The 27,710-nt window shown below is 41.6% G+C and overlaps 2 protein-coding genes and 2 non-coding genes across 5 annotated transcripts in view; 3 read left to right on the top strand and 1 right to left on the bottom strand.

Moving 5' to 3' along the window:
* The window catches only part of COG4 (component of oligomeric golgi complex 4), a 35,287-nt gene extending 32,224 nt beyond the window's left edge, over positions 1–3,063 (bottom strand). The window contains exon 1 of one of the 2 annotated variants that reach the window (XM_012437450.2): positions 2,882–3,063. In XM_012437450.2, coding sequence (XP_012292873.2) covers positions 2,882–3,052 — 171 coding nt within the window. In that variant the 5' untranslated portion in view covers positions 3,053–3,063. The remainder of the gene's footprint in view (positions 1–2,881) is intronic. The other variant, XM_064383287.1, reaches the window with a different exon arrangement.
* Positions 3,064–3,327: 264 nt separating this feature from the next.
* Positions 3,328–27,710, top strand: part of SF3B3 (splicing factor 3b subunit 3) — a 49,609-nt gene continuing 25,226 nt past the window's right edge. The window contains exons 1-10 of the mRNA XM_012437418.2: positions 3,328–3,431; positions 7,002–7,149; positions 8,856–9,182; positions 10,942–11,114; positions 12,090–12,231; positions 15,492–15,604; positions 18,118–18,255; positions 19,021–19,124; positions 22,673–22,838; positions 25,147–25,242. Of these exons, the coding sequence (XP_012292841.1) occupies positions 7,080–7,149; positions 8,856–9,182; positions 10,942–11,114; positions 12,090–12,231; positions 15,492–15,604; positions 18,118–18,255; positions 19,021–19,124; positions 22,673–22,838; positions 25,147–25,242 (1,329 nt within the window). The 5' untranslated portion in view covers positions 3,328–3,431; positions 7,002–7,079. The remainder of the gene's footprint in view (positions 3,432–7,001; positions 7,150–8,855; positions 9,183–10,941; positions 11,115–12,089; positions 12,232–15,491; positions 15,605–18,117; positions 18,256–19,020; positions 19,125–22,672; positions 22,839–25,146; positions 25,243–27,710) is intronic.
* LOC135277317 (small nucleolar RNA SNORD111) lies at positions 9,483–9,562 on the top strand. Its single transcript, XR_010344935.1, has one exon. It is a non-coding gene; the product is annotated as a small nucleolar RNA SNORD111 (small nucleolar RNA).
* Positions 17,804–17,894, top strand: LOC135277315 (small nucleolar RNA SNORD111). Its single transcript, XR_010344934.1, has one exon. It is a non-coding gene; the product is annotated as a small nucleolar RNA SNORD111 (small nucleolar RNA).

Below are 27,710 nucleotides of genomic sequence, written 5' to 3'. Positions count from 1 at the left end.
GGAGTTCGTGAGTAGCCTGGCCAACGTGGTGAAACCCCATCTCTACTAAAAATACAAAATTAGCTGGGTGTGGTGGTGGGCGCCTCTAATTCCAGCTATTCAGGAGGCTGAGGTAGGCGAATCGCTTGAACCTGGGAGGCAGAAGTTGCAGTCAGCTGAGATTGCACCACTGCATTCCAACCTGGGCAACAAGAGTGAAACTCTGCCTCAAACAAACAAACAAACAAAAAATTAAAGTCTAAACAAATGAAATTTCCAGTGACAGTTACAAAAATTTTTCTTCTTGGTGTATAGTCAGTAGCCAGAGGTAATCAATACAATTCTAATTCTCTCTCATTCAAGCCATTTATTGTACAACCTCAACTTATGTAACATTTTAATGCTTCATTTTTTCATCTGCAAAACAGGGATAGCAATACATATCTCATTGGGCTGCTAAATGACTCAAACAGGAAACCATACAAAGTGCTTAACATGGTATGTGGCATACAGTTCAACAACAGCCATTAAAATTAACCATACATTTTTATTTTTTGCGGGACAGGGGCTCAAGAACTCTTCCTACTTCAGCCTCCCAAATAGCTGGGACTATAGGTGTGTACCACCCTGCTATGCTCACTGTTTAATTTTTTGTAGCCATGAGGTCTCACTATAATACCCAGGCTGGTCTCCAACTCACAGGCTCAAGCTATCTGCCTATCTCAGCCTCCCAAAGAACTGGGTACTTATGCCCAGCCAGCTATACTTTTTTTTTTTTTTTGAGATGGGAGTTTTGCTCTTTTACCCAGGCTGGAGTGAAATGGCATGATCAATGTAACCTCCGCCACCACCACCCCCACCCAGCAGCTGGGATTATAGGCACCAGTCACCATGCCCGGCTTTTATATTTTTAGTATAGACAATGTTTCACCATGTTGGCCAGGTTAGTCTTGAACCCCTGACCTCCGATGATCCACCTGCTTTAGCCTCCCAAAGTTCTGGGATTACAAGTGTGAGCCACAATGCCAGGCCATATACATTTTTATTAAAATAGTTCAGTAGGCTCCAGAGGGAAACTTCCTCCTGACAGTCATCAAAAACAAATAGAGGCTGGGCGCGGTGGCTCATGCCTATAATCCCAGCACTTTGGGAGGCCGAGGCGGGTGGATCACGAGGTCAAGAGATCGAGACCATCCTGGTCAACAGGTGAAACCCCGTCTCTACTAAAAATACAAAAATTAGCTGGGCATGGTGGTGAGCGCCTGTAATCCCAGCTACTCGGGAGGCTGAGGCAGGAGAATTGCTTGAACCCAGGAGGCGGAGGTTGCGGTGAGCCGAGATCGCGCCATTGCACTCCAGTCTGGGTAACAACAGTGAAACTCCGCCTCAAAAAAAAAAAAAAAAAAAACAGAACTTACATTATTTTGTCTGTAAGATTTCCAAAATTTTCCACCCAACGTATTGAATGCCTTAATGAATGCAAACTTAGGAATGTTAAGTCAAGATACTACATTTTTTTTCTGAGACGGAATTTCGCTCTTGTTGCCCAGACTGGAGTTCAATGGGGCTATCTTGGTTCACTGCAACCCCCGCCTCCCAGGTTCAAGGGATTGTCCTGCCTCAGCCTCCCGAGTAGCTGGGATTACAGGCATATGCCACCACACCCAGTGAATTTTGTATTTTTAGTAAAGACAGGGTTTCGCCATGTTGGTCAGGCTGGTCTCCAACTCCTGTGATTGGCCCGTCTCGTCCTCCCAAAGTGCTGGGATTACAGGTGTGAACCACCATGTCCAGAAAGATAGTAAATTTTAAAACACATCTTGCTGAGGCCAGACAAAAAACAAACAAACAAACAAAAACACACACTAAATTAGGCAGGCATGGTGGTGTGTGTCTATAGTTTCATAGACTCTGATTGCAACACCACTGCACTCCAGCCTGGGCAACAGAGAGCCGCCCTGTTTCTAAAAATAACAAAACAAAACAAAAAACCCACACACATCTTGCTGAAAAATGTGTCAGAAACTGCTAGAGTTAGTGCAAGTTTATACTTCAAAATACTCAAAGATATCAACGATTCCCTCTCCCTCAGGCTGAAACTGCCTTTTGTGCTCAACTTTGCTATACGTGTGGTCTGGGAAATAGCTGAAAAGGACAGTTTAGAGCTTAGATCTCTTTTAACTGGCAAGGAACCCAACTGACATTCCAAAGTGAATTGACAGCATCGAGTTGCCACTGAAGATTAAAGGAGGCAGGAGAAAGAACGTTATGAACTGAAAGGAATTGGAGAATCTAGTCCACACCCCTCATTTGATAAAATGTCAAGGATACAAGAGATGAAGTGACTTGCCCAAGCTTAGACAGTTATACCTGAGTCTGAAAATAAGCTCAAATCTCTACAAAGATGTGCATTTGGCCGAAACACTAAAATCATACCCCTAAATCACTTCCCAAAAGAGGAAGTCTTAAAACACTTCAAAAAGTTTATCTGCAAAGCCTTCCCTCTTAGATGAGAAAACAGGATGAAAGCGTTTCATAATTTGTAAATTAAGCCAATGCAAAATAGCGCTTATTATTTTGAGAACGAAGCACTTTGGCATATATTCTCAGACTAACTTTACTCCCGTGGAGAAACTGGTGGCTGTGGATCAGAGAAATCCATGGGGGTCTAGGGAGGACAGGCTGCAGATCGCCCAGATACCAGGGAAGACAAGCTTAGCGCGTCGGACAGCGTGAAGAGTTGACAGTTCTTCTGATATACCCGACTACGCTTCCGCTTCTTTGTTTTCCCGCTTTTTTGTGTCCCCGCCACAGCAGGAGAGCTTCCCACAGCCCGGATTTCCCGACTGAAGGCTCCCACTGTCCCTAGATCCTCCAGAAAGGAGGAGGCTCGGTCTCGCACCTCCTCGCCGCAGAGCCGTTCGTATACAGCCTCCAGCTCTTGCAGCTCTGTCAGGGAGCGAATGAGCTCGGCGGAGATTTCGGAGCAGCGGCCACCCCCCACCCCCTCAGACGGCGGCTGCACCCCTGACAACTTCGGAGGCGACTCGAGGTCCGCCATCTTGGTCCCCATTCGGCACTTCCGGTCCCGCGAGGATCCCCTCTTCGTTGGCGTCTCTTTGGGGCTGCCCACAGAAGTGCCCAATGAATTACTGTGTGTTGTTTTTTAAAGTCTACTTCTAAAAGCCTATTATCTTTCTCTTCTGCTGGAAAAAGTAAAGCAAAAAAGCATGTTTAAATAATTTTTAATGCTGTCTGGCGGCAAGACGGAAGCATTTTTTAAAACTAATACTCTTCAGGCGCGGCTTGGGTACCTTTTTCCGCCGCGCGCCACCGAAGGTCCCTGTCTTGAGGTCTAATGGCGGACGACAGTAGGTTGGAGTTGGTGGTGGCTTAGTTTTTGAAGGGAGGTAGCATCCGTCGGATATCCACGCCATCTTTCTCTCTGCAGGGTAAAGAAACAGTCTGGAGACTTCCCTGGGCCCAGGGAGGCGGAGAGCAGCCATATAGAAGCGGCGGGGGGTGGGGGTTCCAAGATTTTGGCGGGTACGAGGCCGGGGACCAGGAGGAGGTACAGAGGGATGGTTGGGGCGCGAAAACGGCTTTTTGCAATCATCTGTAGCTTCCATCCGCAGGGTGGGAACATGTCCTAGCTCAAATAGGTCTTGTGGAGATTGCTTTTAACTTCTGGGGCCTCAGAAAGAGGGAGGTCTGACAAGCAGCGGGAGATACGGATGTCTTCCTCTGGGAAGAGTATATGGAACACCGATGAGAAGGTGAAAAGATGTCTTTCTTGGTTATGAAAAGAAGAAAAAAAAAAGGTGGAAAGATGGAGCATGTTAAAAGCGTAAATAACGGAAACAGTCTTTAGAGCCAAGACTCGGGTTTTAATTTGTATTTTGGTAGTTAGGCAGCTTTTCTCCTCTCAGCCTCTATTTTCTCATTTGCGAAGTGGGGGACAGAGTTTAAATGCGATGATGTTTCCCTGGAAGATGGGGAAGATGCAATGATCAGTCATATCCGCTTTTTGTAATAATGTTAAACAGACGTGGGGAAACCCTTAAAGCTTACCAAATTTATTTGGTATATATATATCTTTTGCTTGTTTTGTTTTTGAGATGGAGTCTCGCTGTCGCCTAGGCTAGAGTGCAGCGGGCGATTTCGGCTCACTGCAGCCTCGGCCTTCCTGGTTCAGTGATTCTCCTGCCTCAGCCTCCCGAGTAACTAAGATTACAGGCGTGTATCTCCACACCCGGCTAGTTTTTGCATTTTTAGTAGTTGCGCGGTTTCACCGTGTTGGCCAGGCTGGTCTCGAAAGCCTGACTTCAAGTGATCCACCCACCTCGGCCTCCCAAAGTGCTGGGATTACAGGTGTGAGGCACCGCGCCTGGCCCTCTGTATATATATTTTTAGTACTGCACAGATCTTCCAAAATGCGCCTTCCTCCATGACCCAACATTAAGTGTCACTGGAGAACCGGAATCCAACTAGGTTTGGGAAAAATGAATTCCAAAGGTTTGTAATGAATTGTATCGGTTAATAAGGAAAGGGGAAAGTAGCCTTTTTTGGTCAGCTACAAAGTGTGAAAAGTAGCTTGAAGGGAGCTGTTCAGGGATTCCCAAGCGGCTTTTAGCTTCCTCTCTTGCTTTTTTGTTGGTCATTTCTCTGCTCTCTGGTCTTTCTACTCAGTCCTTTTCATTAATCTTTTCGTGTGTTCCTGGAGCATTAAAGATATACCTTAGTATCAAGTAGAAAATTTTGTCTCTCAGGACCCATTTCTAGCTTGAAGGATTGATCTTACCACCCTGCTTTTGCCCAGCCCAGAAATTATTATTTATGAGGATGTTTACTCATCATTCTCTCTTCTGGTTTAACAACAAGATCAAATTTGTATGTTAGTTATATCCCAATGACGTTTGATTTCTCGGGGTCCTGTGCTTTTTTTTTTTTTTTTTTTTTTTGAGATGAGTTCTCTCACCCTGTCGCCCAGGTTGGAGTGTAGTGAGTGACACCCCGTCTCAAGCAGTGCTCCCACCTCAGCCTTCCAAGTAACTGGGACCACAGGTGTGCACCACCACAGCTGGCTAATTTTTTTGTATTTTTGGTTGAGATGGGGTTTCCCTGTGTTGCCCATGCTGGTCTTGAGCTCCTGAGCTCAGGCAGTCCGCTCACCTTGACCTCCCAAAGTGCTGGGGTTCCAGGGATGAGTCTCCGCGGCTGGCCTCCCATGCTTTTGTTTATAAATACACTGGGGAAAATAGTTTGTAGTGGTAACTATAGGTATAGTTTTGGGTAATTATGGCAGAGGTACAGTTTGTGCTGTCTTCAGTCCTGTCAGCTGAGAAGGAATCCTTTTCTGTGACTTTATACCTCTTTAGGGAGGCTGCCTCCTGATAAGACAGAAATGATGAGGCCCCCTCCTGAGGTTTTGTTTTAGTTTTTGATGAGTAAGTTGAAATTTTAAATTCTAAGCACTCTTTGAATATAGAGTTATATGAGAGATGCAAATGAGAAAGAAGTACACTTAAGAAACCAATTTTCTTCATTAGATTAGCAAAGGTCAAGTCTTATCATTTTGGCTGGTTGTGGGGAAATGGGACTTGTACATTGCTGGGCATGTAAATTGTTAGAGTCTCTTTGGAAGGCAATTCGGTAGTACCTAATAGCGTTTCAAATGTATGAATCCCTCAATCCAACATTTCTACATACAGGAATTAATTTTAGAGATATACTTAGGAGCATGTGAATTACCTACATACAAGGGACTTTCTTTTTAGCAGTATTCATAATAGAAAGAGATTGGAAACACCTGAATGTTCAGTGGGGTGTTGGCTAAATGAATATGCTCATTCATTGGAATACTCTGCAGCTGTAAAATAAAAACGAGACAGTCCTTTGTTTATTGTGTAGATAGAGTAATACAAAATAAGGTGCGATATAGTGTGAGTGTATAAAATATAGTACTCAACCCTTTATTAAAAAGGGTTAATAAAGTGCTATGAGCCAGGTGCTGTGGCTCCTGTAAGCCCAGCTCCTTTGGAGGCTGAGGTGGGAGATCCCTTGAGCACAGGAGTTTGAAGCCAACCTTCCCAGCGTAGTGAGACCTTGTCTCTGCAGTATAAATATATGTTCTTATTTGTATATATAAAAAATATTTGGAAGGATACATTATGACTTGGTGAAATAGATTCCCCCAGGGAGAACTGGATGGCTAGGGAATGGGTTGGAGGGAGCTTTTTGCTGTGCCTTTGAATTCTGAACTAAGTTAATATATAGCCCATTGGAATACAAGTAAACGTAGACCTGCTTAGTTTCTGTGACAAATTGCCTAATACTGCTTTAATGTTACAGATTCCAGTTCTCACCATTTTCATTTGTTAAGTGACCTTGAGCAGGTGATTTAATCTCTGAGTTTGTGTTTTCTTATCTATAAAATGGATATAATACTGCAACTTAATAGGATTCTTACAAGGCTAAAGGCAAAATATGTGGCATTGTGACTTGGCATTTAGAGGGTGCTCTTAATTTTTTTTTTTTTTTTTTTTTGAATGGAGTGTCACTCTGTAGTCCAGGCTGGAGTGCAGTAACATGATCTCTGCTCACTACAGCCTCTGCCTCCTGGGTCCCTGTTCCTCCTGAGTACCTGGGATTACAGGCACCCACCACTATGCCCAGCTTATTTTTGTATTTTTAGTAGAGATGGGGTTTTACCATGTTCGTCAGGCTGGTCTTGAACTCCTGACCTTGTGATCCACCTGCCTCAGCCTCCCAAAGTGCTGGGATTACAAGTGTGAGCAGTGGTACGATCTCAGCTCACTGCAACCTCCACCTCCCAGGTTCAAGTGATTCTCCTGCCTCAGCCTTCTGAGGAGCTGGGATTACAGGCATGAACCACCTCGCCTGGCCTATTGTTTCTTGCTCTTACTCCACTCGTACTGCTGTCTTCAACCAGAATTTCCCATACAGATATGTCTGTGGAAGTAACAGTCTCCCAGCTATTTTTCTGTTTTCTGTCTCCTCAGTTTGCTTGGATTCGGTACTCTTGGTGTGCAAGGCCTGGAGGCGTGGGTTAGGTTTGCTGGCTCAGATTCGCTGCAGCCATGTTCCTGTATAACTTAACCTTGCAGCGAGCCACTGGCATCAGCTTTGCCATTCATGGCAACTTTTCTGGTAAGTTCTTTTGTTAACATCTTTCGAAATTTTAAGTGGATTAATACGTATCTTGCTTAATCTTTTGTGGAGGAAATTTTTCCATTTATGACAAAACAGTCGTTGGTAAATGTAAACAATTCAGATTATGAGATAAGGTGTTAAGTTCTGATGCATTATCTATTACCTATTTCAGGGACATTTCCTAGACACATTGTGTAATGATTCTTGTTAGGGCACACATTTCTTGGCTGCCTACTTAGTGCCAAGTCGTGTGCTTGTTGCTGTGAGACATACTGAGATGTGTAAGACCTGATCCTTGATCTTGAATTTGACATCACGTTGCATAAAAAGAATGTCTGAAGGTGTTTGTCAGGTTATCAGAGAATGATTTAAGTTATCAGAGAGTGATTTAAGTAAAGGGAAAGTTGGACCTTGGTTTGGTGCTTGAAGAGCTAAAACTTTTTAATGAAAGAATGGAGACAGTGCAATTTAGGTAGGGAGTGCTGCCTGCATAGAAACAGGTCATTTGCTTATGTCCATGTGGGGGATATTTTTGTAAAGATGGATTAAGGTCAGGTTTGAATTGTGTGAAATTTCAAATACTGGATTAAGAAATACATAGTTACCAAAAGGGAGGTACTAATGTTTATAAAATAACTTTTTCTTGCCATTTGCAGATTTAACATTTGTGAGTTAATCCAAGTAATGCAGGAGGTTCATGATGGTATAGAGTATTACATAATTTTGAGGTTTAAATCTGAAAACTGAATGTGTGATAGTGAGCAGCAGCCTAATTGACCACACAGCATTCATAATTCATGTTACTATTTTCTCTGATCCTCATTATGGCTCTTTGTGGATTTGAGGCTTCATTTGGGTAATTTAGTTATTTGCTGTATTTGATTAAGGAAATATGTATATGGGAATTTGGAGATTTATGACTGACTTCATTATATAATGTAATGAATCTCAGCTGGAGTTTGGATAGAATTTTTGAAAGTACATTTTTTTTCCTTGAGACGGTGTCTTGCTCTGTCAACCCAGGCTGGAGTGCAATGGCATGATCTCGTCTCACTGCGACCTCTGCTTCCAGGGTTCAGTTGATTCTCCTGCCTCAGCCTCCTGTGTAGCTGGGATTACAGGCGTGCACCACCACACCTGGTTAATTTTTTGTATTTTTAGTAGAGGCGGGGTTTCACCATGTTGGCCAGGCTGGTCTTGAACTCCTGACCTCATGATCTGCCCACCTTGGCCTCCCATAGTGCTGGGATTAGAGGCGTGAGCCACTGTGCTTGGTCGTTTATTTATTTATTTATTTTTAAAGAGAAGAGGTCTTGATGTGTTGCCCAGGATGGAGTGCAATGGCAGGATTATAGCTTACTACGTTCTTGGAACTCCTGGGTTCAAACTGTCCTCCCCCAGTAGCCTCCCAAGTAGCTGAGACTAGAGGCATATGCCACCACACCTAATTTTTTTTTTTTTTTTTTTTTTGAGATGGAGTCTCGCTCTGTTGCTCAGGCTGGATTGCAGTGGCACTATCTTGCCTCAATGCAACCTCCTCCCGGGTTCAAGCGATTGTCCTGCCTCAGCCTCCCGAGTAGCTGGGATTACAGGTGCGCGCCACCATGTCTGGCTAATATTTGTATTTTTAGTAGAGATGGGGTTCACCATGGTGGCCAGGCTGGGTTCTAGTTGTTTATAATCTTTATTTTTTGGTGATCTAGGAACCAAACAACAAGAAATTGTTGTTTCCCGTGGGAAGATCTTGGAGCTGCTTCGCCCAGACCCCAACACTGGCAAAGTACATACCCTGCTCACTGTGGAAGTATTTGGTGTTATCCGGTCACTCATGGCCTTTAGGCTGACAGGTGGCACCAAAGACTACATTGTAGTTGGCAGTGACTCTGGTCGAATTGTTATCTTGGAATACCAGCCATCTAAGAATATGTTTGAGAAGATTCACCAAGAAACCTTTGGCAAGAGTGGCTGCCGTCGTATCGTTCCTGGCCAGTTCTTAGCTGTGGATCCCAAAGGGCGAGCCGTTATGATTAGTGAGTGATTTACTCTACCCGCTGTGCATTCTTGGTTTAGGGTAACAATGCTGTGATCTTGGTGATGTGCCAGCTAATTACCTATGTGGGTTTGACATATTTGGATTTACTCTAGGTTTAAAGTTGCATTTCTTTTTAAAAAGAGTTGCATTTTCTTTTAAAACAATGGGAAAAATCTTAACACACCTTTCTACTTCCCATCTAGTTGGAAATTGGTGTTTTTCAATTCCTTTGTCTTTGGCCAAAAGACTGCAATGAAATGATATTATGTTATTAGACAGTGAATACAGTTGTTCTTATCAGCCTGAAGTGATGATTCACATTCATGTCTCTTCTCTGAGAAATTCTTGAAGAAAATTTTATATAATCTGATCAGGCCTCTAGAGGGCAGTCCTCTCTGAGCAGTCACAAAATTGTTAGATTTAGTGAATAAAGCTGATAATTTTATGAATTACTGTTTTTCAATATCCTTAAATCTAGGACTCATTAACAAATTTTGATGAGGTTGAGGGATAGTATTATTATTATTTTTTTTGAGATGGAGTCTTGCTCTGTTGCCCAGGCTGGAGTGCAGTGGTGTGATCTTGGCTCACTGCAACTTCTGCTTCTTGGGTTCAAGTGATTCTCCTTCCTCAGCCTCCTGAGTAGCTGGGACTACAGGCGCCCGATGTCATGCCTGGCTCATTTTTTTTGTATTTTTAGTAGAGATGGGGTTTTACCGTATTGGCCAGACTGGTCTCAAACTCCTAACCTTGTGATCTGCCTGCTTCGGCCTCCCAAAGTGCTGTGATTACCGGTTTGAGCCACTGTTCCCTGACAGTGGGATATTTAAGATTCCTATTAGGAAGGAGGGGGCCACAATGATGCCATTGTCTTTTTTTTTTTTTTTTTTTTTTTTTGTCACCCAGACTGGAGTGCAGTGGTGTGCGATCTTGGCTCGCTGCAATCTCCGCCTCCTGAGTTCAAGCGATTCTCTTTTCTCAGCCTCCTGAGTAGCTGGGATTACAGGTGTGTGCCACCACGCCTGGCTACTTTTTTGTATTTTTAGTAGAGACAGGGTTTTCACTATGTTGGTCAGGATGGTCTTGAACTACTGACCTTGTGATCCACCTGTCTCCGCCTCCCAAAGTGCTGGGATTATAGGTGTGAACCACTGTGCCCAGCTGCCATTGTCTTTTTGAAAAAATTTTTACTTATTTATTTTTAAAAGAAATGGGAGTCTCACTATGTTGCCCAGGCTGGTCTTGAACTCCTGGGCTCAAGCAGTCCTTCCTTAACTTCCCAAAGTGCTGTGATTACAGGCTTGAGCCACAGTGCCTGGCTCTACTGTTTATTGTCTTTTTTCTTTTTTTGGTGAGACAGTTTTGCTCTTGTTGCCCAGGCTGGAATGCAATGGCACAATCTTGGCTCACTGCAACCTCTGCCTCCCAGGTTCAAGCAATTCTCCTGCCTCAGCCTCCCAAGTAACTGGGATTAGAGGCATGTGTTACCACACCCAGCTAATTGTTTGTATTTAATAGAGATGGGATTTAACCATCTTGGCCAGGCTGGTCTTGAACTCCTGACCTCTTGATCCACCCGCTTCAGCCTCCCAAAGTGCTATTTTGATGATTGAGAGCAGAATCCTGAGTTACTATACTTACAGCATTAGTGCTGTTAATAATTACTGAAAGAAAACCATGATATGACTCTAGCTGTTCTGTAAGTTTCTCTTCTCATTATCTGGGAATCTTGTATATTTTATCTCCTTCAACTACAGGTGCCATTGAGAAACAGAAATTGGTGTATATCTTGAACAGAGATGCTGCAGCCCGTCTTACTATTTCATCTCCCCTGGAAGCCCACAAAGCAAACACTTTAGTATATCATGTAGTTGGAGTAGATGTTGGATTTGAAAATCCAATGTTTGCTTGTCTGGAAATGGATTATGAGGTAATGGGGACCATGTCTCTTTGGATTTCTTTGTCACCTCAGTGTTTTAAGATTGTTTTCTTCCTTGTGCATCGTTTTTCTTTTTTTTTTTTTGAGACAGAGTCATGCTCTGTTGCCCAGGCTGGAGTGCAATGGCATGATAACAGCTCACTGCAACCTCTGCCTCCCAAGTTCAAGCTGTTCTTTAGCCTCAGCCTCCTGAGTAGCTGGGACTACAGGCATTCCCACCACACCCAGCTAATTGATGTATTTTTAGTAGAGATGGGGTTGTACCATGTTGACCAGACTGGTTTTGAGTTCCTGACCTCAGGTGATCGGCCCACCTCAGCTTCCCAAAGTGCTGGGATTACAGGCATAAGCCACCTTGCCCAGCTCCTTGTGCATATCTTAGTTCTGTCTTGCTAACAGATCTCCATATTCCAAATGCCTTAGTGAAATTCTTTGGGATGTTTCTGAGGTTAACCAACTATTAAATAGCCTTTCTCTGATTTAAGTAATCTCCCTATGGAAACAAGGTTTTTATTAGGAAAAGCTTCATGAAAAAGCTGAAGCTATGTTTAATGTATTTTTTCACAGAGCATACAGTTCTTTGCCTTGAATGGAAGGCAGTATCCTCTAGTAAAGAGATCCCTGGATCCAGAATTTGGAATTCCAGTTCTTCTAGCTCTGCCATTATTTTGTAGTATAAACTTTGTCAAACTATTTGGCATGGTGTGGTGGCATGTGCCTGTAGTCCTAGCTGCTTGGGAGCCTGAGGCCCAGGAATTCTAGGCTGCAGTGAGTTAAGATTGTACTACTGTTCACTGTAGCTTGGGTGACAGAGCGAGAACCTGTCTCTCAACAACAACAACAAAAATTGACATCTATGGACCTCTGTTTCCTCATTCGTAAAATGGAGTCCTGATGTCCTTTCCAAATCTGTACATTTTTAGATTTTATGCTGCTGATTAGTTTTTATGCCACTGTTCTCTGTAGGAGGCAGACAATGATCCGACAGGGGAAGCAGCAGCTAATACTCAGCAGACACTCACTTTTTATGAGCTAGACCTTGGTTTAAATCATGTGGTCCGAAAATACAGTGAACCTTTGGAGGAACATGGCAACTTCCTTATTACAGGTACTTATCTTTCAGAGCTGCTCTGTATCCTTTTAGTTGGTTCATTTTATGCCCAAACCTAATAGGTTTTGCTTAATAGGGTTTGAGTATTAATTCATTTGTGGTAAATCTGAATACCTTGTTTATCTTTTGGAGAGGTTAGAATTTCATGTGGTGGAGTGTTTTTAAAAAGTGTTGGAGTTAGACTGTCTATCTCCTTAATAACTCATATTCTCCTGAAGGTAGACAAGTTTAAGGAAGCAGTCAGCTTGGAATATTGATTACTTACTGTTAGTTGCTGTGACAGTTTGGCTATAGTCACTCTTCACCCCTCAGTCAAACCTAGCTCTTTGAAAAGCCAAATGAGATGGACTAAGCCCATCAAGATAAAACTTGTGAATTTGAAAACTTACACAAAATAGAAATATTTTTGAAGATGGTTACCAGATTGATCCAAAAATAAATTAAGAACCTCAGTAGAACAGTATTAGAGAAATTGAAGCAGTAGTTCAAAATCACTGTCCCAAAAGATTTAGGTACAGGATTTTCACGAAAGCTTTTTTTTTCTTGTTGAGGGACATACATGTATTCTGTTTTAAAACAAGTTTCTTGGCTGGGTGGGGTGGCTCATGCCTGTGACCCTGGCACTTTAAGAGGCTGAGGCAGGAGGATCACTTGATCTCAGGAGTTTGAGACCAGCCTGGGAAACAAGGTGAGACTTTGTCTCGATGAAAAAATAAGAATTTTAAAAAAGTAAAATTCCTCCAGAGTACAAAAAGAGTAAATGCTACTGTGCCACATTATGAGTCTGGTATAACTACAACATCAAAAGTAGGGATGGACAGTAACAAGAAAAATTTGCAGCCTAGTTCATACAGTTGTAGATAGGAAAACCTAACATTCCAGCAAATCAGATTTAATGTTTTAAATGCCCATAGCTAAGTAACGTTTTTAGATGAGCTAAAAGATGGAAAATCTTTTCACCTTTGGAAATCAGTTCATCCATATTACTAATCCATTGTATTAAAAGACTGAAGACATACAGCTACATTTGAGGTCGTCTGCATTTCAGCAGGCTTGGGTTAAACTGATCTAGTTCTATTTTGAGTCATTTGCACTTGAATTGATGTCTAAGATATTGGAGAATAATAATAAAGGATAGCACTTACCTTTGAGTAATAAATCTTAGAGACTTAATACATTAAGCAGATAAATTATGGAAAGTGGATTACATATTTCATTACTTGTAACGTATTGCCATACCTTGCGTTTACAAGGGCTTCTTCATTCTCTCAACACATTTTTATTGAGGCTTTGCATTCAGTATGCGCTAAGTCAGTCTGCTGGATCTTGGGATTTCAGTGGTGAAAAATTAGATGTGGTGCCTCCTTTGTGCAAGATTGAGTCTGCTAGTGAATACTGATAAATAACCAAAAAATTACCAGAAACTACCAGATGCCACAATAGCACAGAGAAGAGGTTCCCTAAACAAGGAAAGGAAAGGAGTGTGTTAGAGAAAGCTTGCTCCGGAGTCTCTGAGACCTGAGGACTAGTTAGGAGTTAGCTAGGTATAGTTGGGGTGGGAGAGGAAGTTTTAGTTGTAGGCAAAAGGAATAGCATTTACAAAAGCCTAAATACAAGAAATAAGAAGGTTCATTCAAAGAATTAAAAGCTCATTATGATTTATTATTATTTTTTTTTCACGGTGGAGTCTCGTTCTATCACCCAGGGTGGAGTGCAGTGGCTCGATCTCAGCTCACTGCAACCTCTGCCTCTTGGGTTCAAGGGATTCTCCTGCCTCAGCCTCCTGAGTAGCTGAGACTACAGGCACATGCCTCCACGTCTGGCTAACTTTCTGTATTTTTAGTAGTGACGGGGTTTCATTGTGTTAGCCAGGATGCCCTTGATCTCCTGACCTCGTGATCTGCCTGCCTTGGCCTCCTAAAGTGCTGGGATTACAGGCAGGAGCCACTGTGCTCAGCCTATGATTTAATTATTAAGGGACTGGGGTAGGAGTAGGGGTGGGGTGAAAGCTACCGAAGGATTCTAAGTAGGGTAGCAATCTGATAGGTAGACACCTTAGAAAGAGTAATTGCTTTTATTTTGGCTAATGAAATGGAAGATATTAAGACTGTAAGCCAGGAGACTGGTCAGGAAACTTCTCATTAAACTGAGATATTGGCAGCTGCTAAGGAGATAGAATCAGTAGGGCTGTGTGAGGAGAGAGAATTGAAGGATTATGCCTAGGTTTCTGGTTTGGTCTGTATGCTGTTAAGTGGAGAATCCAGGAGGTGGAGTAGGGTTGGGAAGGAACATGCTGTTATTTTACTTTATTATTGTATTTTACTTTTTTTTTTTTTGAGATGAAGTCTCACTGTGTTGCCCAGTCTGGAGTGCAGTGGCGCAGGATCTTGGCTTACTGCAACCTCTGCCTCCCGGGTTCAAGTGATTCTTCTGCCTCAGCCTCCTGAGTAGCTGGGATTACAGGTGCCTATCGCCAGGACTGGCTAATTTTTGTGTTTTTAGTGGAGATGGGGTTTCACCATGTTGGCCAGGCTGGTTTTGAGCTTCTGACCTCAGGTGATCCACCCGCCTCCACCTTCCAAAGTGCTGGGATTACAGGCATGAGCCACCACGCCGGCCTGTTATTTTGTTTTGTTTATTTATTCATTTTGAGATGAAGTCTCACTCTGTTGTCCAGGCTGGAATGCAGTGGTGCCATCTCAGCTCACTGCAGTCTCTGCCTCCCGGGTTCAAGTGATTCTCCTGCCTCAGCTTCCTGAGTAGCTGTGATTACAGGCATGTGCTACCATTCCTGGCTAATTTTTGTATTTTTAGTAGAGATGGGGTTTCACCATGTTGGCCAGGCTGATCTCAAACTCCTGACCTCAGGTAATCCACCCCCCTCAGCCTCCCAAAGTGCTGGGATTACAGGTGTGAGCCTCCATGCCTGGCCTGAACACACTGTAGTTTCAGATTACCTGTGGAAGTTCATGTCCAGTAGGTGATTTGATGTATTATAGGTCTGAAGATGAGAACTAGATTTGGACTTAGAGGTAAACATTTGTATGTTAACTAGGCTGAGATCAAACCTTCCATATAAACATAAATTGTTCTTCATCCTTATCTAGTATCAACATAAGGGAAGAGAAACACTTGGAATGTTTCTTAGTCTGTGGCACATTGCCTCATCAAGTTTTGCCAAAAGAGAGGAGGAGTTGAAAGTTGAAGAAATTCATGTCTATGTTAAAGTCACTGCTAAGTTTTATTTTCTCTGACAGTTCCAGGAGGGTCAGATGGTCCAAGTGGAGTGCTTATCTGCTCTGAAAACTATATTACTTATAAGAACTTTGGTGACCAGCCAGATATTCGCTGTCCAATTCCCAGGAGGCGGGTAAGATCTTTGACATAAGAAGAGAGATATTTGTGTTTAATTTTTGTGATTACAGTGTAGTCTGTTTGTTAGCAAGTTAGTTTTTTTGTAAATTAAAAAAAAATTCAGTGGTCCCGGGCAGGGACGTAAATGTTTTTAATAAAGCTGGTAAAACATTTTAGTAAAAGCCAAACATATTCTTTTAGAAAGAGAATTAAAACTAACCTAATTTCGTTTCAGAGGAACCTAAGGACAATTATTAATTTGAAATTCTTGAAAGTTTTTAGTTTGGAGAAACCAAGCATATTTGTTAGAGATAGATTGCGTTTTATTCTGTTTGGCTTTTTTTCCCCAACATTTTATCTTGAAAATTCCAATATACAGAAAGTTTAAAAACAATAGAACTATGACTTCCCACATGCCCATCATTTAGGTTAATCAGTTGTTAATATTTTGCTACTTTTGTTTTTTATTTCTCATGATATATCTGTACACTTTTCTAGGCTAAGCAATTTGAAAAGAAGTTACAGACATTATGATGCCTCACTCCAGTAACCTCCTGAGATAATGGCTTCTGAGAACAAGGCCATTTTCCTACTTAATCAGATTGCCAATATCATACCCTAGAAATTGTAACATTTTGTGTAGTATAGTTACCTTATGTGTAGGTCATATTCATATTTCTCTCATTCCAAAAAGTTTCTTCATAAATGGCCTTTAGTCTCATTTAGTTTAGGATATTTCCTTCTCACCGTTTTTTTTTTTTTTTTTTTTTTTGAGACAGAATCTTGCTCTTGCCCAGGCTGTTGCATTGTTATGATCTTAGCTCACTGCAACCTCTGCCTCTGGGTTCAAGTGATCCCCCCACCTCAGCCTCCCAAGTAGCCAGGATTACAGGCCTGCACTGCCACACTCAGCTAATTTTTTTTGTATTTTTAGTAGAGACGGGTTTGTCGTGTTGACCAGTCTGGTCCCAAACTTCTGACCTCAAGTGATCTGCCTGACTTGACTTCCCAAAGTGTTGGGATTACAGGCATGAGCCATTGCGCCCTACCAGTCTGGACTAATTTTCTTTTCTTTTCTTTTCTTTTTTTTTTTGAGATAGACTCTTGCTCTTAAGCCCAGGCTGAAGTGCAGTGGCATGATCTTGGCTCATTGCAACCTCCGCTTCCTGGGTTCAAGCCATTCTCCTGCCTCAATCTCCCAAGGAGCTGGGACTACAGGCGCCTGCCACCACACCCGGCTAATTTTTATATTTTCAGTAGAGACGGGGTTTCACCGTATTGGCCAGGCTGGTCTTAAACTCCTGACCTTGTGATCTGCCTGCCTTGGCCTCCCAAAGTGCTGGGATTACAGATGTGAGCCACTGTGCCTGGCCAGCCAGTTTTCTTATGATCTGTCCCATAGTCTGTTGCCTCATGATTATATTGAGTTGAATATTTCTGATATAATTACTACATAGGTGGTGATGTATATAGGTGATATATATTCTCCATGATGTCACACATTATTCGTATATAATGTTGATTTATTTCATTGAAATATTAAATTAGTCTCTTTGTTAAGGTGGTGCCTGCCCATTGTCTTCATTGTAATGATATCTTTTCATTTTTGGTAATTGATAATGGAATTTGTTGGTGATCTTTGAGACTAGTAAATATCCCTTTTCCCCAGCGTCTTTTCACCCAGTGGTTTTGGTGTGGCTCCTTTGCCTGAATCAGTTACTGTAATCTTTCCCCTCACCTCTGGATTATTTATTTGCCTGGTATTTAACTTTAGGATTTAAGTTAGTTAATCTAATACATAGTATGCAAGTAAGATTCCATCAATTTTAAGTTAAATTGTTCTTGTTAAGGGATGGGAAATCACTAAATCGATTAGACATTGAGCACCTAACTGTGCCATACACTGTACTTGGCAGCAACAGAGAAGTAAGTCTAAAACTTCTTGCAGAGCTTACTTGGTGAGAGAAATAGAAACTGTTGGAAATGTTAAAAAATGCAAGCCAGGTGCAGTGGTGTGCCTGTGATCCTCAGCTACTTGAGAAGCTGAGATTGGAGGATACCCTGAACCTAGGAGTTAGAGACCAGTCTGGGGAACATAGTGAAACCTTGTGTTGAAAAGAAAAAATATTCTAAATCATAGCTAAGGAAGTGCCTTTTAGGAATCAAGGCATTTCATGTACAGCAGGGTGGTTTAGATGGAGTAGTGTTTCCGTCACAGCCTGAAATGATGACTCTTTAAATTTCATGTCTCTTCTCTGACATTTTTCTCTGGAGATAGTTTTTGCCTTATGTCTCTGATCAGGCTGTAGAGTGAAATTGGGACTCTTTTGGTTACCCTGGTTTTATTAGATATAGCAGGTGAATTTTGAGCAGTGGACTTCCATTGCTCTGGCTGGCAGGCCATTCTGGATCAAAGCTTGTGCTTGTAGGCCCTGAATGCCATGTGTAATCCCTATTGCTAAAGTGCTGAATTCCAGAACTAAGAAGGACCCATTTCTAAGACATCGATTGGGTATTTGACTTTGCTAGAATGACCTGGATGACCCTGAAAGAGGAATGATTTTTGTCTGCTCTGCAACCCATAAGACCAAATCGATGTTCTTCTTTTTGGCTCAAACTGAGCAGGGAGATATCTTTAAGATCACTCTGGAGACAGATGAAGATATGGTAAGTAGACCATGGATGGACCAGTACAGCTACTCTATGAGATGAGATAGGCAAGACAGGTAATACTTCACAAGTTAAAATAATGAGAACTTAGAAAGTGGTTGCCCTTGGAACTGGTATATAAGTACAGATTCTCTCTCTGGTTATCAGATTTTTGGTCTGGTATTCTTACATGCAATATAACGATACTTGCAGTGATTATTTTCAGGTGGTAATAATTGGTGCGAAGAGGATAAAGGTCTCAGTTTCTACTGAAAACTGGGTAATAAATGTGATCTCTTGTTTTGTCCTGTAGAGAAGCTCTGAATAGTTGTGCAATTTTTTTTTTTTTTTTTTTAAAGATGGGGTTTCACCATGTTGGTCAGGCTGGTCTTGAACTCCCAACCTCAGGTGATCCGCCTGCCTTGGCCTCCAAAAGTGCTTGGATTACAGGCGTGAGCCATCGCACCCAGCCAGTTGTGCAATTTCTTAGATAGCTGTTTGGGTCGGGAATTGGCAAACATTGTTTTGTAAAGGCCACGTAGTAAATATTTACAGCTTTTGTGAGCTACAGCGTCTCCGTCTCAACTACTCAGCTATGCCGTTACAGCACAAAAGTAGCCATAGACAGTATTGATTGGCATGACTGGCCCATGAGCTGGAGTTTGCTGACCCCTGGTCAGATATGAAATACAGTATTTTATTTGCTACTTAGCCTGTGCTGTCTTATAATAACACTGGGCTGACTTCACTTGTTTGTACACCAGAATCTTCTTTTCTCTCCAGGTTACTGAGATCCGACTCAAGTATTTTGATACTGTACCTGTTGCTGCTGCCATGTGTGTACTTAAAACAGGATTCCTTTTTGTAGCATCAGAATTTGGAAACCAGTGAGTAATCCTTCTGTTACCCTAATTTTCCCTGGTTACTATAAAAGTTGGTAGCAGGGGCTATGATCAGCACTTTGGGATGCCGAGGCGGGTGAATCACTTGAGATCAGGAGTTCGAAACCAGCCTTACCAACATAGTGAAACCCCATCTCTACCTAAAATAGAAAAATTATCTGGGCATGATGGTGGACACCTGTAATCCCAGCTACTTGGAAAGCTCAGGCAGGAGAATCACTTGAACCTGGGAGGTGGAGGTTGCAGTGAGCTGAGGTCACGCTACTGCACTCCAGCCTGGGCAACAAGAGCAAAACTCAAAAAAAACAAAAAGTTGCTGGTGGGAAGGTGTGGCTTCAAGGCTTATGGAGCTTTTCACAAGAATGTGTTCTTTAAAAACAAAAATTTGTTTTCTGTTTCCCTTTAGCGTCTTTTTCTTTACCTTCCTTTGTTTTAGTGGCTTCAGTCAGTACCTCTGTGGGTATCCGCAGAACTATCTTTAGATTTGATGTCTCTTCTGAGCTTTTTGCTGAACATTTAATTAAATAAATATTTATTGAAATACTTAACTACTCCTGGGTGCAGTGACTCATGCCTCTAATCCCAGGACTTTGGAAGGTTGAGGTGGGCAGATCACCTGAGGTAAGGAGTTCGAGACCTGCCTGGCCAACATGGTGAAGCCCCTTCTCTACTAAGAGTGAAAAATTTAGCCCGGTGTGGTGATGGGTGCCTGTAATCCCAGCTACTTAGGAGGCTGAGACAGGAGAATTACTTGAACCTGAGAGGCAGAGGTTGCAGTGAGCCGAGATCACGTCATTGCACTCCAGCCTGGACGACAAGAGCGAGACTCCGTCTCAAACAAAATAATAAGTAAATAAATAAAATGAAATACTTACTATTAAAGAGCTGTTCCATAAGCACTTGTTTGGTACCTGTCTGGAGTTGAAGCTTATCAGGCCTTACCTGCCCACACATATCAGCAGTCCTCCCATCCTCAGTATTTGTTAGTTACTAATAATAGGCTAGTTATAGCAACTAAAGTGTGAAATCTCAAAAAATTTTTTATTGTCCAACGCTTTTAGTCATGTGCTAAATTCTGTATTTACTTCTGTATCCCTTTTATTGTGATGCAAATCTTGAACTAGTTCACTAGTTATCTTACTTCATTGCCTTTCCTGTAAAACTCAGCATTTTGTAGCATCATCTCATCCAGCAGACAAGACAACCTTGTTGAAATCATTTCCCCTATCCCTGTATCATAATCATAAGTGGCTTTTCATTGCCAAGTGGAAGAAATCTGAATTCCAGCCTCAAATTTAAGACCACCGTCTAAGACTCCAAACTGCTTTCGTAAGATAAGGTGACATGATCTTGCCAGTATCTGCTGAAGTGTAGGCAAACCACATTACTAATCTAATGCTCAGTTTCTCCATAATCAAAATGAAATACTGTTTAGGATTCTGGCAAACCACTTTACTAATCTAATGCTCAGTTTCTTCATAATCAAAATCAAATACTATCTAGCCATTTCTGCCTTGTCTGTAGCTATTCTCTCATTCTTAAATTGTCTTTTACTCCTCCTCACTTTTTTTTCTTTCATTTTTTTAATAGAGATAGGGTCTCACTATGTTTTCTAGGCTGGTCTTGAACTCCTGGGCTCAAGTGATCCTTTCCCCTTGTCCTCCCAAAGTGCTGGGATTGTAAGCATGAACCACCACACCTACCCTTCTTAGTTTTTTAGTTTTTTTTTTTTTTGAGATCGACTTACTCTGTCCCCCAGGCTGGAGTGCAGTGATCTCAGCTCACTGCAACCTCCACCTCCTGGGTTCAAACGATTCTCCTGTCTCAGCCTCCAGTAGCTTGGACTACAGGCGTGTGCCACCATGCCTGGCTAATTTTTCTGTATTTTTAGTAGAGACGGGGTTTTGCCATGTTGGCCAAGCTGGTCTCAAACTCCTGACCTCAAGTGATCCATCCACCTTGCCTCCTAAAGTGCTGGGATTACAGGCATGCACTACTGTGCCCAGCCAAGATGACTTAGCTTTTTGGCTTTTTGTTGTTGTTTGTTTGAGACAGAATCTCACTCTGTTTTCTGGCCTGCTGGAGTGCAGTGGTGTGATCTCAGTTCACTGCATCCTTGACTTCCCAGGCTCAAGTGATCCTTCCATCTCATCCTTCCAAGTATCTGGGACTGTTAGCCAGGTGCATGCCTGGCTAATACTTGTATTTCTTGTAGAGTCTCAAACTCCTGGACTTAAGTAATCCACCTGCCTTTGTCTCCCAAAGTGCTGGGATTACAGACATGAGCCACCACACCTGGCTGGTATTTGTCCCTTTGTGTCTAGCTCATTTTCGTTGGTATAATATTTACAAGATTCATGTTAAAAAAAAAAAAAAGAAAAAGATTCATGTTTTGGTAACCTGTGTTAGAACTTTATTCCTTTTTATGGAGGAATAATCCATTGTACCTCTGTATTGTGTTTTGTTTATCCATTCTATTGTTGATGTACACTTGGATTGTTTCCACCTTTTCACTGTTGGGAATAATGCTGTGGTAGATGCCGGTGTGCAATACCTATCTGAGTCCCCGTTTTAGGAGTGGAATTACTGGGTCATGGTAATTCTGTGTTTAACTTTTTGAAGAACCACCAGATTTTGTCATAGCAGCTGCATCATTTTACATTCCCAGCAGCAGTATATGAGGGCTTCAGTTTCTCCACATCCTTGCCAGTTTGTTTTCACATTTGTGATTATCTCATCATGATTTGCCTTTCGCTAGTGATGAGTGATATCGAGCATCTTTACATATGCTTATTGGCCATTTTTGTATCTTTTCTGGAGAAATGTCTGTTCAAATCCCATTGCCCATTTCTTAAGAGTTGTCTTTTTGAGTTCTCTATGTGTTCTGGGTACTAGACCCTTGTGAGAAATATGATTTGCAAATATTTTCTCTAATTTTGTGGGTTGTCATCTTTCTTGCTTTGATTCACAAAAGTTTTAATTTTTTTTTTTTTTTTTTTGAGACAAAGTCTCGCTCTGTTAGGCTGGATGGAGTGCTGCAGTGGTATGATCTTGGCTCACTGTAACCTTCACCTCCTGGGTTTAAGTGATTCTCCTTCCTCAGCCTCCCTAGTAGCTGGGACTCCAGGCACCTGCCACCACACCCTGCCAATTTTTTGTATTTTTAGTGGAGACGGGGTTTCACTATGTTGGCCAGGATGGTCTTCTGACCTCATGATCCACCCTGCTCGGCCTTCCCAAAGTGCTGTGATTACAGTTGTGAGCCACCATGCCCTGCCAAGTTTTAAATTTTGATAAAGTCTAGTTTATCTGTATTTTCTTTGTCACTTGTGCCATAAATAAAACACTCACTACACTTCCCAGATATTCTCCCTGAATTGTTTTGAAAGAAATCCTAGCTGCTGTATTTAGTGATAACACCTAAAAATAATAACAGTATCTTAATCAAATAGTTTGTGCTTTATGTTGATATCAAATATTATCTTCAGTAGAGAACTCATTACCTAAAGTTTGTCTTCTCTGCTTCTTCCCAGTTACTTATATCAAATTGCACATCTTGGAGATGATGATGAAGAACCTGAGTTTTCATCAGCCATGCCTCTGGAAGAAGGAGACACATTCTTTTTTCAGCCAAGACCACTTAAAAACCTTGTGCTGGTTGATGAGTTGGACAGCCTCTCTCCCATTCTGTTTTGCCAGGTTTGTGGGCCTTTCCAGTCCCTTCCACAATGAGTCTAAAGTTAAACTGAGGTCTAGTCTAAGTAGCTTTATTAGCATTTCCATGGACTTGCTGGTGTGTAAAGCAGTTACAGGTAGAAGTTTGAACACAAAAAAATCATTAATAAATCCTTGGGCTTTTTTTCCCCTTAATGATGAAACTCAGGTTTAATGTAAAAATTCAGATCATTTTCCTGTACAGCCTGCAGGGAAGGAAAAATTCAAACCATACAGAAAGTGAAAAGTAAAAGTCTTCCCCACAGTCTTCTCACCTATCCGCTCCATTGAGCCATATTGCTTATATTAACAGCTTCTTGTGACTACTTCCAGGCGTTTTCACTGCATTTAGAATCATGTATATGTTTATGTGTTCTATCTTCTGTTTATTTTTAAAATAAGTGGATTCATATACTCCAGAGCATTCTGTAGTTGACCTCTTATCACATAACAGTCTGCATATAGCTGTGTTTATTTAATTTTACCACAGTTCCTCTTTAAAATAGTTCTGAGACATTGGGATCAGTTGGTAACAGGAAATTTTGAATCACATTCTCAAGAAGGAACCTGAAGTGGCTCAGAATGGAGATTGTGTCTCTCGTTGCTGGTGCTCAGTTGTAACAGCTAGGAATTTGATCATGCTGTTGCATCCTCAATTGCCAGGGTTTGAGTGACCGTTAGGGACCACTCTTTGTGTAGTTAATCACACTTCTGATGGAAGAGGGGCTTGTTCACTGTGTACTGGGGAAACAAATCAGCATTCAGACAGGTTTAATTAACCCCATCTGAAATTAATCGCTTTTGTTTTTCCTTTTTGAGAAAGTATTGGTCCTGAGGGCAACAGAAAATAAGTGTGACTAATTTCTAATTTGATTATTAGTGATTTTTCCACCTTCATTGGAATTTTAATAAATAATGTGTGTAAATAGTTTATTCATCAAGAATAAAATTAGCCAGGTGTGGTGGCGTGTGACTGTAATCCCAGCTACTCAGGAGGCTGAGGCAGGAGAATCACTTGAACCTAGGAGGTGCGGATTATGATTGTGGTTAGCTGAGATGGTGCCACTGCATTCCTGCCTGGGCAACAAGAGCGAGACTCCGTCTAAAAAAATAAAATTAAATTAATGGGAAGTTAAAGTGTCTATAGCAGGGTTTCTTAACATTTTTTAATGCCATGGATCTTTTTGCTAGCTTCAGGCATCTGGATCCCATCTGAATAATGTTTTACGTTTTACTTTTTTTTTTTTAATTAAAAAAAAATTTTTGAGACAAGAGTTTCACTCCATCACTCAGGCTGGAGGGCAGTGGCACAGTTAAATCTCACTGCAGCTTCAGCTCCTGGTCTGAAGTGATTCTCTCTCCTCAGTAGCTGGGACTATAGACACAAGCCACCATACCCAGCTGATGAATAATATTTTTAAATGCATATGAAAATATACTTTTTTAGAGTTGTGGAAAATAGATGTGCTTTATTGAGGCCTTATAAATAATAAAGATGATACACTTAAAATGGATGCGTTAATTTTTTAAGAGATTGGTGTGAAGGATATATACCCTCAGTACTCACATGCACATCTAAGTTACAGTAGGTTTCATTGCTCTGCAGAGAGAGTAAAGAATTTTCATTCGAACTGTTCAGTTTGTCAAAACTACAATACAGATGATTCACCTCTTTTCACATATTGGTCAACAAATAATTGTGTTGGAAAGCAGCTGGATGTCTGGGATACTAGAGAAACACGTGGCTTTTCTATTTGTTTTAAGCAATCAGGTATAGACTGCTTAAAAGTCCAGACGCTGATCAGCTACGTCATTGAAGTATCTGTATAGGGCAGCTGTGTTTCTGTGCAACCTAAAAGCAGGGGTAATAAATACAATTTTGCAGCAGTGATGAGAGTAAATGATAATTGGTGATATCTACAGACCTAAAAGTGACATAAATGAATGTTGTTTCTGTTGGTGACAAAGTTTATGGGTACTGATAATGTTGTAGTTACCTCTATTTTTAATCAGAAGGAAATGTTAAATTTCACTTGAAGGCTGTGGAACACTTCATATCTCGAAATGTGAAAGTTCCTTTGTTAACTTATAAACTGATTTAAGCCTTGGTTGGGAAAACCTGCTGCATCAAACTGTTTTACTTTTTAAAACATTGGGGCTTTTCTTTTTATATCTTGGGGCTGGTAGCCAATATATTAGCTTAATACAGTCAAAAATAGTTTGTCTCCCGAGAATGTGAGTTGTGTTTGAAAACAGCACTGGTAGATATTTTTTCATCTTTTTCTCTGTGCAGATAGCTGATCTAGCCAATGAAGATACTCCACAGCTGTATGTGGCCTGTGGTAGGGGACCCCGATCATCTCTGAGAGTCCTGAGGCATGGACTTGAGGTAAGATTACAGTTTCTAGATAATCCACAGAGTTTGGAGGGAAGCATTGAAAAAGTAGTTGATGGCTTTACTCTGATATTGTCAAAGACTTAGTTGCGGTATCTGTGGAAAAGTATGTTCTTTCTCCCTGACTTCCCTGAATTTTATTCTTTAGACTTTCTTTTTGTTCCTGAGACAAGGTCTTGCTGTGTTGCCCAGGCTAGCGTTCAATGGCGTGATCTTGGCTCACTGTAGCCTTGACCTCCTGGGCTCAAGTGATTGTCCTGCCTCAGCCTCCCAAAGAGTTGATTACTGGTGTGAGCCACTGTGCCCAACCTGTACTTTTGATTTTCTATTTCTTAACTTGTTAGCATGATAGCCCATGTGGTCACTAGTCATGACGTGGAGGCTAGGAAATCTATGTGGAACATTTCACTCTTTACATCTAGTCTTAGTTAAATCAACTATATTGATGCTATATGTATTTTTGTATCTTATTAAATTTATTCCTTATTACTGTATGCTCTTAAATAGCATACTTTTATTTATTTATTTTTGAGTTGGGGGTTTCACTCTCTCAGGCTGGAGTGCAGTGGTGCCGTCATGGCTCACTGCAGCCTTGACCTTCCTGGGATCAGGTGATCCTCCCACTTTAGCCTCCTGAATAACTGGGGATGACAGGCATGTGCCCCACACAACCAGCTAATTTTTGTATTTTCTATTTGTAGAGATAGAGTCTCATCTTGTTGGCCTGGCTGGTCTTGAACTCTTGGGCTTAAGGAATCTGCCCTCCTCAGCCTCTCAAAGTGCTAGGATTACAGCCGTGAGCTACCACACCTGGCCAAGTTGCATAATTTTTAGTGTTTCTGTAATAATACACCAAAGTGGATAGATCAGAATTTATTTAGTGAATCTTTCATTGCTGAACTTTTTAGGGAATTTGGACACCAAAAGTTATCTTCTCAGCCAGGCGTGGTGGCTCAACCTGTAAACGCAGCACCTTGGGAGGCTGAGTTGGGTAGATCACCTGAGGTCAGGAGTTTGAGACTAGCCTGGCCAACACAACCCCGTCTCTATCAAAAAATAATAAATAAATAAATAAAGTTATTTTCATAAGTCCCATATTCTCTTTGTATCATAGTCTTAATGTTAATGCCTTCTAGTGAGGGCCCTGAACTTGAACTTGTTAGGAATAAAAATAAAAATCTTCCTGTAACAGTTTGTTTTGAGAGCTTGAGAATGGCAAACTGTAGCTCTCAAAAGTCCTGCTGCCTGTTTCTGTAAATTTTATTGGAACATGGCCAAGATAATCTGGGGTTTGAATTCTGGCTCTACCACTTAATAGTTATTACTTAGCATTTGTTCATTCTGTAAAATGGATTTAATAATGGTACCTGCCGTAAAGAATTGTGTGAATTAAATGAGATGATACATATGAAACACTTAATCTTAATATATGGCATGATGTATTCAATAAATGTTAGCTGTTAGGCCGGGCGTGGTGGCTCATGCCTGTAATCCCAGCACTTTAGCAGGCTGAAGTGGGTGGATCACGAAGTCAGGAGATCGAGACCATCCTGGCCAACATGGTGAAACCCCATCTCAATTAAAAAAAAAATATTAGCTGTTAATACTGCTGTTTCAGGGAATTTAAAAATGTTTTGTCTCTTCCAAAATGTATTTTTCAGTTCACCCAAATTTCAAGGACTCAGACCCAATTTAGAGCCATAGGTCTGTTGTTTTTTTTCTTTTTGAGTGCAGTGGTGAGACCTTGCTTCACTGTAGCCTTGAATGCCTAGTCTCAAGCAAGTAGTTCTCCCACCTTAGCTTCCCGAGTAGCTGGGACTACAGGTGTGTGCCACCACACTTGGCTTATTTATTTATTTTTGGTAGAGACAGGGTCTTGTTAGGTTGCCAGGGCTAGTCTTGAACTCCTGGGCTCAAGTGATCCTCCCACTTCAGCCTCCCAAAGTGTTGAGATTACAGGCATGAGCCACGGCACCTGGCCAAGAGCCATTGCTTTTGATTCATTAGTTACTTCTCATTAGATTTTAGTGAGTATATGATGAAAGCTAGCACTTTACACACAAAAAACACGCATATGTGTGGCTGGGCGGGTGGATCACCTGAGGTCAGGAGTTTGAGACCAGCCTGGCCAACATGGTGAAACTTCGTCTCCACTAGCACTACAAAAATGAGCCGGAAGTGGTGGTGAGTACCTGTAATCAGGAGACTGAGGCAGGAAAATCACTTAAACTGGGAGGTGGAGATTGCAGTGAGCTGAGAAAACACTACTGCACTCCAGCCTGGGCGACAGAGTGAGATTGTGTCTCAAAAAAATTTAAAAAATGCATTTGTGCATTAGCAGATGATTTTTATGAAGTGTAAGAGATAAAGAGCTCAAAAATCATCATTTTTGAGTTTCCTGCTACTTCTCTTCCCACTTCAAATCTGTAGACACACCTTTGTTATATATAAAAATATTTGAG

This window comes from Aotus nancymaae, unplaced genomic scaffold, assembly GCF_030222135.1.
Source record: "Aotus nancymaae isolate 86718 unplaced genomic scaffold, 86718_ANA_hifiasm-v0.15.2.pri h1tg000030l, whole genome shotgun sequence".
NCBI lineage: Eukaryota > Metazoa > Chordata > Mammalia > Primates > Aotidae > Aotus > Aotus nancymaae.
This window is presented reverse-complemented; position numbering and strand designations above follow the sequence as displayed.